This window comes from Ahaetulla prasina, chromosome 15, assembly GCF_028640845.1.
Source record: "Ahaetulla prasina isolate Xishuangbanna chromosome 15, ASM2864084v1, whole genome shotgun sequence".
In the NCBI taxonomy this organism is placed as follows: Eukaryota; Metazoa; Chordata; class Lepidosauria; order Squamata; family Colubridae; genus Ahaetulla; species Ahaetulla prasina.
The window spans coordinates 2,564,562-2,577,993 of record NC_080553.1 but is presented as its reverse complement, the minus strand read 5'-3'; the positions used below and the strand labels follow the sequence as shown (position 1 = coordinate 2,577,993).

At 49.2% G+C, this 13,432-nt stretch overlaps 1 protein-coding gene across 4 annotated transcripts in view; it reads right to left on the bottom strand.

Annotated features, from left to right (window-relative positions):
* The window catches only part of MSI1 (musashi RNA binding protein 1), a 59,309-nt gene that overhangs the window by 23,961 nt on the left and 21,916 nt on the right, over nt 1-13,432 (bottom strand). For all 4 annotated transcript variants that reach the window (XM_058158644.1, XM_058158645.1, XM_058158646.1 and 1 more), the window contains exon 6: nt 13,005-13,097. In XM_058158644.1, coding sequence (XP_058014627.1) covers nt 13,005-13,097 — 93 coding nt within the window. The remainder of the gene's footprint in view (nt 1-13,004; nt 13,098-13,432) is intronic.

Genomic DNA, 13,432 nt, shown 5'->3' with positions numbered 1-13,432 from the left:
TTAAAGCCTGGCGGACTTCAACTCCCAGAATGCCTCAGTCAACTGGCTGGGGTATTCTGGGAGTTGAAGTCCTCCAGGCTTAAAGTCACCAAGGTGCTTTACACAGCCCAATTCAACTCAGCTATTCTTCATGCCAAATTTCATTACCTGGGATGGCGTAAAGCAGTTAACACTGGTAACTGAGCCATAATTTACTCAATTAACCCGATTTTCTGAATTTGCACAATACACTGACCCATAAATTAACCGTACAAACCATGTGCGCAACCAAAGGTGTGGAATGGCTGTCTGGCCGCCTGGGAGTTGTCTGGAGATAGCCATGGAGGCTTCCTTCCAGGACAGGGGACTCCCGGCTCTCCCCAGGCGGCCACCCAGCTACAGCCAAAGGGGCAGCTCCTCAGGTAGTAGCCCAGGCTGGTACCCACCCATGGCAGAACCGGCAACTAAAGGGTTGGTGGGGGGAGGGCCTTCCCACGGCCCTGAATCTGAGCGGCTGACCTTATTTCAAAACAATGCAGCGCCATTTTATTTATTTATTTATTTATTTTATTAGATTTTTATACCACCCTTCTCCCGAAGGACTCAGGGCGGTATACAGCCAATTGAGCCTTGTTAGCAATGAACTGAAGGCAGGAAGCTGCCTGGCCCCTTGCTGCATGGGGGCAGGCAATCGATCAATTCCCAGCCTAATTCAATTCCACTATTAGTCACAGAGCTCGTGACTTTGGGCTTAGCTCAACTACCTCGCAGGGCTGCTGAGTGACCATCAACCTTGCCCACTGGAGGAGACCACAAAGATAAGAGATGCCAAGCTCAATTCTGACTTACCTGCATAGTTTTCTAGGCAACAAGGTGAATTGGCTACTGTTTTCTTCCAGAACATTTTTTTTTGACCTGATGCTACAGCCCTGGGATTTCCTGGTGGTCTCCCATCCAAACACTAACCAGGTCTATTTCTCCTTAGCTCTTTCGAAACCAGCTAATCTGAGATAAGTGCAGCCATGGAGGATGCAACTGCAACAAACCAACCACATATTTGGGCCTAATTTCAGCATTCCCAAGTACTGCGGTTGTTGCAGCTTGAGAGTTCCAGTTGGGAAGTGAGAGACAAAGTAGGTACTGTACCGAGTGAGAAAACTCCTTTTTCTTGTTTGTCTCCCCAACCTACACCCCCCCCCCACTTAATCTTGGACTTAAGTAGGTCATATTCCTATTTCTGTAAATACACAATCCACTTAACGTGGGTAGCGAATTAACCCAGTTTTAGTTTGGCACAATATACTGAATCACAAACTATCTAAAGGGGTTGAGTTTGAACAACATGCTGGGGGGGAGTGTGTGGGGGGGGGAGAGAACAAACAAGAGCCACCAGTAACCGAAGTGACCACATCAGATAAATGAGCGGCTAGGTTTTCAATTGACTGAGATAAGCAGGATATGAGTGGGGGGGGCAGAGGCGGCTTTCAAAACCCGTCGCTACTGGTTCGCTCCTGGATGCATATGGGCGGAGGTGGAGTGGGCGGAGCCTCCCGCCACTGCCACTACCAGTTTGCCCGATCTTGGGCGAACCGATAGCAACCCACCACCGTGGGAGGGAGAATTTAAAGTCTGGAGCCAGGCAGCTACTGTGACCATTAAAAGGCTGGTAATTCTGGCCAGGGTCCTGCAAGGGTCCACTGGGGCAGCCCCATAGCTGCTTGGCCACCCAGCCTTCCACGAAAGGCATCTCAAGAAGTTAAAAATCTGGGTCTTGTGTGGCAGCAGACAAGTCAGGAGTGTGGATTCTTTAATCTGCCCCTGCCCGACTCTCACACAGAACATCCGAGCGGCTCTCCTGAATGACGCAGGCCGTCCGGCTGGGGTGAGGGGAGGTGGAAGGCAGACAATGGACCTTCTGTTCGGATCAGGCCTGGAGTCAACAGCCAGGCCAAGCAAAGCCAGGCTTGGAAGCTTCTGAGGCTCTTGGGCGCTGGGCACCGAACGAAGGGCAAGCAGCAAAGAAGATTATCCAGTTTACCAGCAGGCACCTCGGGGTAGGGTGGGGACAAAAATCTCTGCTGGCGGGAGGGAAATTTTTAATAACTCAGGGCATCTAATGCCAGGCCTCGTGTGTGGCAGGGACTGGCGCTCCTCGGGCACCAAATTACTTTGTTAATTTGGCAGCCTTTCCTACAAGGGTGCCCTTGGGATGAACATTTCGGCTTCAGCTTTCCCACAAGCAACTCGGCAAGTCTCTGGTCTCAAGAGGCTGTGAGGGTCCACAACCAACCCTCTGAGCCCTTTTTTTTTAACTGGGCCTGGCTGTCTAGTGAAGAGAAGGACCAGGGGAGACAGGATAGCATCTTCCAATATTTGAGGGGCTGCCACAGAGAGGAGGAAGGGGGTCAAGCTATTCTCCAAGGCACCTGAAGGCCAGAGAAGGAATAATGGATGGAAGCTGAACAAGGAGAGATTCATCCTAGAAATAAGGAGGAATTTTCTGACAGTGAGAACAATCCACCCATGGAACAGAAGTTGCCTTCGGAAGTTGTAGGAGCTTCATCCCTGGAAGCTTTTAGGAAGAAACTGGACTGCCATCTGTCAGGAATGATGTAGGGTCTCCTGCTTGGTTGGGGGGCGGGATTGGACTAGATGACCTATAAGATCCCTTCCAACTCTGCTAATCTGTTAAGACTCCTAGTAACAAGTGAGGATTTCTGTACAACGTTTTTGGAAATGGTTTGCCATTTCCTGGCAAAAAAGTTTCCCATTTTCTAGCCTTAACCCATCTGTACCCCAAAGCGGCTGTCCCTTCTGAGCTGTTAATGCCTGCTGAAACACATTGCTGCCCAAGAGCCAAAGGCAGGCCAGAAGGTCTTGAAGAAAAGAATGGGGTGAAATGAATTGCTCCAAAATCCAAAGCGGAAAAGAGAGGATTCCAGCAAAACTCTGGCCGGTGTGGGGTGACAGAGAAAAGAGGCCCACACAGCAGCCATAAGGACTGCACCGCTGAGACCAGGCAAAGGGCATTTTGGGAAAGGCAGCAGAGAAGAGGCGAGGGCCGGGATGTGGCGGATGGTAGCCCAGCCAACGGAGTCCCCAGGCCTGCCCTGAGGACAGCAGAGGCCTCTCCCTCTTCCAGCGAGCCTGCCTGTCCTAGCCGGCTCCCGTGTCCATGGAAACTCAGGGCCGGGAGGAAGGATTAGCGTCCCGGCTGCCGAGCTCAGGCGTCCGAGCACTAAGCATGAGTGGCAGCCCCTGGTGGGGGCTATTGTGGCAGCTGCTCGCCAGGCGCCCCGCTGGTCCGGCCCCTCTCAACGCCCTGCAGCTCCCAGCTCATCGTCCTCCCTTCATCGTCCTCCGGAGCCTTTCTTCTCCAGGGGAGGCGCTGGCCGGCCGTGCCAACGCCCGAGAGAGGCCTAGACAAAAGAGTCTGTCGGGGATGGCTTCTCCCGGGGCCGGTTGCTGTGGCAACCCTGCCCTCCAATCCCAGCTGCTGGATCCGATTAGCGCCAGCTCCGATGCCCTCTTCGCAAAGCGGTGCTGACGGGGCACAAAGGCAGCCTGCTGGGGAGCCATGACAGAGGCGCCTTTCCCCTCGCCAGAGGGCCCAGGTGGAAGACCACCGTGCCCCCACCCCCGACCTGCTGCGGCAGTCGGGACTTTCTGGGTCAGCTTCCCCGATGCAGCCTGGCCTTTGTACTTCCCTTCCCCAAGTACCCTGCATTGCTCCCGTCCTTTGAGAAGGCCGCTTGGAGGACCCAACTGGCCCTAAAGGTCACATGCTTTGCAAGGGGTGGGCATTTAGTGGCCCTTTCAGAACCAGCCAGAGGTCAGGGGGGCAGTGGTCCAGTTGGAACAGTAAGGGTGGCTCAACTGCCCCAGACCGGCTCACCAAATTTCCAAATTTTGAAATGGGGATCAGTGTCTAAGGACAGAGGCCATGCAACTGGTCTAACAGCCCTTGTTTATGCTACAGCAGGAAGCAGAAATTGAAGAAAAACACCGGTCAGGTCTTACAGACTTACTGATAGATGTCACTCATAAATGGAGACAACATCCGTACATTGTCAGACCAGGGATGTCTGCAAAGTGTGGTCGGAAATGTTAGACAACATTGGAGAATGCAATTGAATCTCTGCCTCTTTTTATAATAATTGCACTCTCCTGGATCTATCTTGACTTTTTTGACCCATGAGGCAAACTCCCTGACCTGACCCTATAGATAAAGGTAAAGGTTCCCCTTGCACATATGTGCTAGTTGTTCCTGACTCTAGGGGGCGGTGCTCATCTCCGTTTCAAAGCCAAAGAGCCAGCGCTGTCCAAAGACAAGTCTCCGTGGTCATGTGGCTGACATGACTCAACGCCAAAGGCGCACGGAACGCTGTTCCCTTCCCACCAAAGGTGGTCCCTATTTTTTCTACTTGCATTTTTTACGTGCTTTCGAACTGCTAGGCTGGCAGAAGCTGGGACAAGTAACGGGAGCTCACATCATTACGCGGCACTAGGGATTTGAACTGCTGAACTGCCGGATCGACAAGCTCAACGTCTTAGTCACTGAGCCACCAAGTCCCTCTACCTAACCTTATATATATATATATTCCTATAATACTTAATCCTACCTTACAAAAGTCGTACCAAGATACAAATTTTACATTTCTGTTATTTAATATTAATCTTAAACTACAAGGCTACCGATTGTTTACAGGGGTTAAGCCCCATTCCATATAGAGGGGCTTCCACACAAATGTTCCCCAACTCCAAAAAAGACCCTTTGCAGGAATAGAAGCCTCACCTAGATTCACAACTCAAGGAGAGATCAATCCGTACGCAACAGTAATCTCTTGGAATTCAAAAACCGACTACTACTTTCAGGCCACCAGCCAGCCACGTGGGCGACCACAGCCTGTTTGGTCACTTCACTGATTGTGGTAAAGCTAAGAGGGGCTGCCTGTTCCACCGAAGGGAAATTTAAAAACCAGTGGGCATCAAACTGCCATAAACCAATGAAGCAACATTCCAGTTCTGCAAGAAACTGAAGGCGGGACAAGCAGCAACGGATGGAAACTAATAAGGAGAAAACCAACCTACAACTAAAGAGAAACTTCCTGTTACAATAATTAATCAATGGAACAGTTTGCCTCCAGAAGTTGTGGATGCTCCAACACTGGGAGTTTTCAAGAAGAGGATAACCATTTCTCTGAAATGGCATAGGGGCAATGATGGCTAGCCTTTTCGGCACCGAGTGGCAAAACTGGAGTGCGTGCATGTGTGTGCAAGCGCGCTCAAGCGTCGGAACCCAGGAGAGCAGCTGGTGACAGCACGTGTGCCCACAGAGAGGGCACTCTGCGTGAGTGCCATTGGTTCGCCATCACGGGCATAGGGTCTCCTGCCTGAGCAGAGGGTTGGAGATTTCCGAGGTATCTGTAAGAACCGTTTTGCCCCTGAAGATAATCCACTTATTCAAATCTTCAAATCTTTAAAGCGCTCCATGGCATAGGGCCGGGTTATTTACGGGACCGCCTACTGCTACCGAATACCTCTCACCGGCCCGTGCGCTCTCACAGAGAGGGACTCCTCAGGGTGCCGTCAGCTAGGCAGTGCCGTCTGGCGACACCCAGGGGAAGGGCCTTCTCTGTGGGGGCTCCCACCCTCTGGAACGAACTCCCCCCAGGACTTCGTCAACTTCCGGACCTCCGAACCTTCCGTCGCGAGCTTAAAACATACTTATTCATCTGCGCGGGACTGGATTAGGTTTTAAAGTAATTGGTTTTAAGGGGTTTTTTATTATTTATACTGTTTTTAATGATTTGGGCTTTAGAATAAGTTTTTTAATTGTCGTTTTAATCTGTATTTATATGTATTTTAACTGCCTGTGAACCGCCCTGAGTCCTTAGGGAGATAGGGCGGTATATAAATATGAAAAATAAATAAATAAATAAATAAATAAATAAATAAATTCTGCTCCCACTTCCAATGGCTCTTCTAGAAACCCAGAGAGCAGCCTGCCTCTCTGCTGGTTTTTATTTCCCACAGCCATGTAAGGGGTGGGTCCTGGCAATGAGAACCAAGAGACCCTCCATCCTCACCTGGCTGAGCTCACATCGTCTCTGGATGGCTTCTGAGGAGGAGGAGGCCGAGTCCTCTCAAAGTGTCACCTTGAGCACCTGTGTGGCATGAGTCAGTGATGCCCAGCCAGGAAGGAGTTGACTTCCTCAGATAGCAGCCAGCCGGTCCAGAGAAGGCGCCCCTCTGGGGAGGCTTGAACCGCCAGCCCGCCCGGTTATTAGATGACATAACCGTCCCAGGGAGGAGGAGGAGAAGCGGGAGGGGCCCTCCAGCGTCTCCTCTTTCCCAAATAATCCATCTCTTGGCGCTGAACAGGAGATGCCCTTGAGCGTGTGGGATGGGCAGATCCTGAGTTTACAGACAGGAGGTATAAATAGCAGCTCCCCTTGGCGCATTTCCGTTCTGCCTTCAGACATCCTCTCTGGAGGTGGACTCAGAAAGAAGCATCAGATGGGGTTTTATTTTTAAAAGGCGCAAAGGGAACGAGGCTGCCTCCCTGGCAGCTCGCGGAGATAGCCTGCCTGTTGTCTGGGTTGGGGGCCAAGAGACCTGGGCCACATCTGGGGGGCTCAGGGCTGCAAAGATAGCCAGGAGACACCTTCTGGTGGCCGTCTGTAGTTTTGCAGATCAGAGCTGCTGGCTGTGCCAGATGGGGGTTTCTAGGAGTTGCCCCTCCTCTCCCCATGGATCAGCCATTCAAGGGACACGCACCAACATCCCAAAACAGGTATCTCCACACCAGGGAAATCTCTTGCCTTTACAGTTAATTGCAGATTGATTTCCATCAGCCTTCACTTCACCTGATGCCCCAAGCTTGGAAGGAGCCCTAACAGGACAGGAAGGCAGGCAGGCTGGGGAAACAAGTGGGCATCTTCAAGGCACGAGCCAACCAGAAGCCCAGAGTAGCCCGGGGTGGACGTCTCACCTAAAAACAAGAAAACTTAGCCAAGGAAGCAGCAGCTGCTTGCAAGAAAAGGGGAAATGGTGAAGAAAGAGCTTAGCAATAGCACTTAGACTTATATACCGCTTTACAGGATTTTACAGCCCTCTAAGCAGTTTACAGAGTCAGCATCTTCTCCTGAGTGACAGAGTGACCCTGTTCTCTGTGAACCTGAAACTGAGGAGAACCACTTCAGTTTGAAAGGAGGGGCCTTTCCTGACGGGAAGAGTGGCCAGCCCAGTGGGGCCCAGTGGACTCTCTTTGCTGGAGGCTTTCAAACAGGGGTGGAAAGCTACCTGCGTTCTTGAACCGAGCAAGGGTGGACTAGTCCAGGGGTCTCCAAACTTGGCAACTTTAAGACTTGTGGCCTTCAACAGCCAGAATTCCTCAGCCAGCTTTGCTTTGCTGGCTGAGGAATTCTAGGAATTTAAGGCCACAAGTCTTAAAGTTGCCAAGTTTGGAGACCCCTGAACTAGATGATCGTCTTTCCAGCTCTTCTGAGCCATAATCCCATCAGCCACCGACAAGTATGCAAATTCAAAACTCCACCTCCCATCACCCAAGACTCAGTCCTCACTAACAACGGGTAAAGCAAAGTTTCTGTGGTCCCACAGATTGCAGACTGGATTGCCCATAATATCTGTGGGCTCAGCCTTCTCTCTCACTGGTTTGGTGTTGTTGGTTTGTTTTTTGGGGGGGGTTTTGATGGCAGACCTTGGCTGATCTTGAAAAGCTGGATCTGCCGACTTTGAAAGGAGACCACCAGGAAATTTGAGAACCGAAGTTACATGGCAAAGTTAAAAAGGAAAAAAAAAAAAAGAATCGCAGAAGAACTGGCAATTGCAAAGTGCTTTGTCATGGTTGCCAAGAAAACTCCATGGATATGTTCATGCTGTCAGTCAGAGTCGAGTTCGCCTCAAAGGAGATTTTACAATTGCAGCTTTTTCAAAAATCCCCAAAGCGGAAGGTAGGAGAGGGGATGTCCTGCTGCCAGCAGAAAGGAACAGAAAGTCCGCTCCATCGGCCAGAGTCCCTCTCCAAGCGTAATGAGCCTTGGGGGGGGGGCACCACCAAGGGACCTTTCTTCTAGGATGAGGGAGGCCAGCAACAAAGGCCCTTTATAGGTCTGACCTTCAGCACAGATCAGGCTCTCCTCACTGGACCAGCTGCCAAAGCAAGGTTCAAGGGGCCACCTCCACGTGGGCCATCCTGCATTCAGCCGGCTCCAGGTCTTGCTGCTGGACGGACTCCAGGGCCCGAATTGGGCAAGCAACAGCGGGATCCCCTCCTCAGTTGACCAACCAGCGCACAGGGGGGCACCTACCCCTGAGTGCCTGGCTGGATTCGCCAGCTGACCCCAGTGCTGCCAGTCGGAAGAGCGAGGCGAAGCACGTTCAGAGGGCTCCAAGCATGGGAGATGGAAAGCACCTGCTCCAAGGCGCAAGTTTGTGGTACTACAGCTACGTAGACCTTGCCCGACAACCACAATTGGGATCAGAGTAGCTGTTGCTAAGCATGCAGCTGTTAAGTGAATCATGTGGTCGTTAAGCAAATCCAGTTTCCAGTTTTCTGGAAGCCAGCTGGGAAAGTCACAAATGGTGATCACGTGATCCTAGAATACTGCAAGGGTTTTAAGTGCAAGGATTAGTCATAAGCCATTTTCTTCTGTGCTGTTGTAACTGAACAGTTACTAAACAAACAGTTTTTAAGTTGCCGGCAGGCAGCAGGAGTAGATTGTAGTACTGCACTCTAACCACTGGGCCACCGTGGCTCATAAACAAATAAATAGAGCATCATATAATCAGGTAATATCTAAAATGGCTGAAACTTCTGCTTATTTCATCTATGGAGATTCTCAGTCATCCAGGTCATGGTTGTCCCAAAGTTATTTTTTCCAGAAGGCAACTGGCCTTTTTTTAAAAAAAAAAGAAAATGTTTTACTTCTCATTCAAGAAGCTTCTTCTGTCCAATTGAAAAAACTTCTTTTATGAGAAGTGAAACGTTTTCAAAGGAAAAAAGTCTAGAAAGTGCAGCTGCCTTTCGGTTGTGCTTGTTTCGTGTGGTTTGTTTTTGCAGAGGGAACAGAAGCAAGGATTTCTAGATGCTAGTTTCTGAGATCCATTGCTCCGATCGAGGGGATGTGCTCTAGGGCAGGGGTCTCCAACCTTGGTCCCTTTAAGACTTGTGGACTTCAACTCCCAGAGTCCCTCAGCCAGCAAAGCTCTGGGAGTTGAAGTCCACAGGTCTTAAAGGGACCAAGGTTGGAGACGTCTCCAATCTTGCCAACTTCAAGACTTGTGGACTTCAACTCTCAGAATTCCCCAGACGGTCATGAATCCTGGGAGTTGAGTCCACACACCTTTAAGCTGCCAAGGTTGAAGAACGCTGCTCTGAGGAAATGAAATCAAAATGTCCCAACACCCTACAGACAGGCTCCCCGTGGGGGGGCAACACAAGATCTGCTCCATGGTACATTCTTTGAGAGGAGGAAATGACTGAAGACTGAAAAAATACAGATGACAGCATAGAGACCTGTTACCTCTGAAGCTCTGCAGCATTAGGAGACCAGCCAGCTCCGAACTCTGCAGCTAAATCACCAATTAGGATACACTGAGTCCTGGTTTCTTGTCTCCAACTCTTATGAACAGAGGAAGAGTAACGGAGTTCGCCTTTAGTTTTACGGCCAGTCTGGTAGAGTAGCTGAAATGTGGGGATTGGGGGACACAAGCCTCAAGGCTGGAGGGGGCAGATATCTAAAGAGCCATCCTGAGGTTGGAATTGTCGCTTCCTAACGTGCATCACTCAGGACTAGAAACAATTGGTGGAAAAAGGCCGAACAGGTTCTTAAGACTCCTGAACTTTCTGGCAGCAACAAACCTGGAATCTTCTGGAGGGAAAGGAGAAATACACGCAAACTGCTTTTTTTTTTTCACTCAACGTATTTATACATTAATTCAACAGGACTATTATAATTTGGAAGTATGCAGATAGACAGCTGCTAAATATGGGTACTGCAATCTACGTTGTGATTTTCAAAGCTACAAACAAAAAATTAGCACAACAGTGGAGGGGAAGGATGAAAAAAGAAAAATAAAAAAACTGAGATGTATTTTTTCTTTAAATCTAAGTCTAACTATACACATAATGAGAATCGATCTACAGAAGTATTTGGGCGTGCTACGTGAAGAGAGTAAAGAGGGGATGAGGCTGGTTTTGTGATTCCTGAGTTGGAAGACAGAAGGGGGAGGGGGGAGCTACACACTGTATTTGTACCTTTGATCTATGGGGTGCTGGGACACGAAAGTGCCCCTTCAGTGCCAACTACTGACCATAGGGCATCCACGGCCACAGAAGGAGGAGCTCTGTGGAAGCAATGTCACAGAAGAGAATTTAGCCCCTGAATCCTTGGTGTCCTGCACTGCAAGGGAGCGACTGCTTTGGCCGAGGAGAAGGTCGGGGCGCCAGAAGCAGTCAGCCAATGCTCAAGAGAACTTCATTCCAGGAGGGCTTTTCCGGGGAACAGGAGAACCTGTTCCAGGCAGGTTCTGTGGTGCATGTGATGCCAGGCACCACATAGAAAAGATCATCTCCATTAGCAATTGGCCAGGCACCAGCTCTAGGGCAAACTTTCTCCTCAACAAACTTTCCCAGTGAAGTATTTGAATGGACTAGGCCCACCATGGAGAAGAAGACCTCCGCTCTTGGTCACTAGCTGAAAATGCAAATCTTGACCTGGATCCTCAAGTCTATTGAGCATCTACAGACCAAGCCATGACGGTCCTCATAGAACACTAATAAGCTAGAAACCTTGATTTATTTAGCACAACAGCTGGGAAAACCAACCCTGGCAAAGCAGAACTAAATACATCAGGCCAGGACTTCATGCAATGCCAGAATACAGACAAAATTTCCTTTGCCCTTGGGGAGTTTGGGTTTGTTTGTTTTGCCATTTTTAGTGTTTTTCCTTTGGCAGGAGGGACCCCAGTCTTGATTCACACCCACAGGTGTATAAAACGCAGCAGGGGCACAGAACCAAAAAGAAAAGCTCGAAAGGGCAGCTCCTTTCTCTGTCTTTCACATAAGGCAAAAAGATCTTTGCAACGCTAACTTGAAAGTAATGTCATTTCCAAACAGATATAGTGAAGATTATAAACTGGATGGAGGAGACCACTCGGGAGAGGAAGGGTTCCAACCATCCTGACACTTCCTTGCTCTTACTCCTCTCTCACAAAATAAAAACCCCATTAGACAATTCCAGCCAGCACTCTTCCCATTGTATTTAGTCAAGATCTGTCTTTCAGCAGCTTCCAGCTCAAACCCCACTCTTTAATCCAGCAAGGAGGCTCATGCTGACCCAGCCTGAAGTCCATCAAGGCCCGTCTCCCCTTTCAGAAGGAGAGAAGGTGGCTACTAAGACACCTCATCAAGAAACCAGCTCGCCAATTCCCTAGGCTGGCATTGCAAGTGGGTGGCACACCACATCGTCTGAAAATGCAGCTTACCAGGCTGTTAACTGGAACTGCTCGGTGGATCCCCAGACCTGGTCCCACGCATGATGCAAAGAATAAGGGCTCGACTTCAAAGCAGGACTCCAGTTGGAATCCACCTATCCAATGTCTTTGGAGACGCTTCTTTAAAAACTTCAGTGTTTGAACAGAAGCAGGCCGTCACTAGGGAAATAGTTCCCCCTCATCCCTGAAAGGCTTCATAATAGTTTTGGCTCCAAAAGACCTTGATTAACTCAGTTTCTAAACTTTTAAAAAATGGGTTTAATGCTACCATTTTAACCCATAGTTTTATTCTTGCAAACGGTTCCTTTTTATTATTGCTTGGCTTTTATAGTACATTGTTGCAAATATCTGTATACTGGTGCTTTCATTTTATCCATCCTTTTACAAACAAAAGTAATGGATAAAATAAAATGCCAAGAGCAAAAATGTTCAAAGCCTCCAACCATGCAAGGTGTCATAGGGTGGTTGTGGAACAATGAAAACTCAAAATGAAACCCTTGAAACTCCCTGGAGTCACCAGGTGATCTTGCAGGATTCAGAAAGAAAGGGGAGCAGAAGATTCCCGCCCCCCACCCCAAAAAAAATCAGGCAGAAAATTATAGGCATCGTGAAAGGAGGGGAGGCAGAGGGAACAAAACCAATGACAGAATTCGGTTTTCCAGGAAATCATCTTGCGCAGGCCAAGAACTTCTTAAAGTGGACAACCTTTGGCTGTGGGACACACATATAACTCCCAGAAGCCCTTTGGAGGGCAACCTTGAGCAACCTCGAGCTGGCAGGCCTTTTGAGACCTTTAGGCATAATCCTTAAAACTACCCAAGAAAATCAAGAAATCCCCAAATTGTTGGCTCTGGCCTTCCAGCAATGTCATGGCATTGCCAGCCGAAGTGCTGGCCCTTGCAAAAATGCTGACTGCTACCAATGTATCGTTTGGTCTTTCCAGCCAGGATCCCTAAAGTTTTGTGCCAGGCTGCACAAGTCTGGAATCAGCAGAGAGGAGGGAAAAAATGGGAAGGGGGAATTATGGTAGCTTAATGTCTATGGAGACTCTCCGTCATCCAGGTCATGGTTGTCCCAAAGGTGCTTTTTCCAAGAGGAATTCAACTGGACTTTCTGGTTTTTCTTTGAAGACAGGATGAGGATGATTTCTCATCTAGGATGAGAAGCGAAACGTCTTCAGAGAAAACCCAGAAATTCCAGTTGAATTCCTCTTGGAAAAAGCACCTTTGGGACAACCTGGATAGAATGGTGACTTTTTATTAGCTTCTGCGAATATAATGAAATAGGTGAATTTCTAATAGATGATGTCTTAGGATTTAGGGTTTTTAGGATTTGTGCTCCTCGTTGGGCGTCCTCAACACAGAAACCCGAGAACTGCAGTTTGACAGGATGCTGAGCCCTTGTAGGCGCTCCCAACCTCTGACTAACACCTGGAGGAAACGGAGCGAGTCTTGAAAGACTGAAGGACTGGAGAGTTTGTTCCCGCTCTGACCCCAAGCGCTTACCTTCCCAAACTGCTCAAAGTATTGTTTGACATCCTCCACGGTGGTATTCACAGACAGGCCGCCTACAAATATTTTCTTAGTCCGTGTTACCATCTAGAAAACAGAAGGAGAAAGAGGCTGCAGTCCAAGATTCAGAGTCGTTCATAGTAATAATAATCATCATCATAATAAAAAAGCTTTTGCAAGAGAAGCGCCCACGGCAAGCTGAGCTGTGAACAAAGCTGACCCACGTCCGGATAGCCAGTGCAGGCAGCTGTTCTGCAGAAGGCATCCCTGCTCTGCCAAAGATGTCCAGGAGTGGAGAAGTTGTGCTGCAACCTAAGTTGCTCCCACATTGGGCAGGTTGCCTTCAAGCAACCAACCAGCCACAGCTTCTTCTGCCCCAAGGAGATTGGCAACATTTTGTGAACATCACAAAGTGGCGCTAT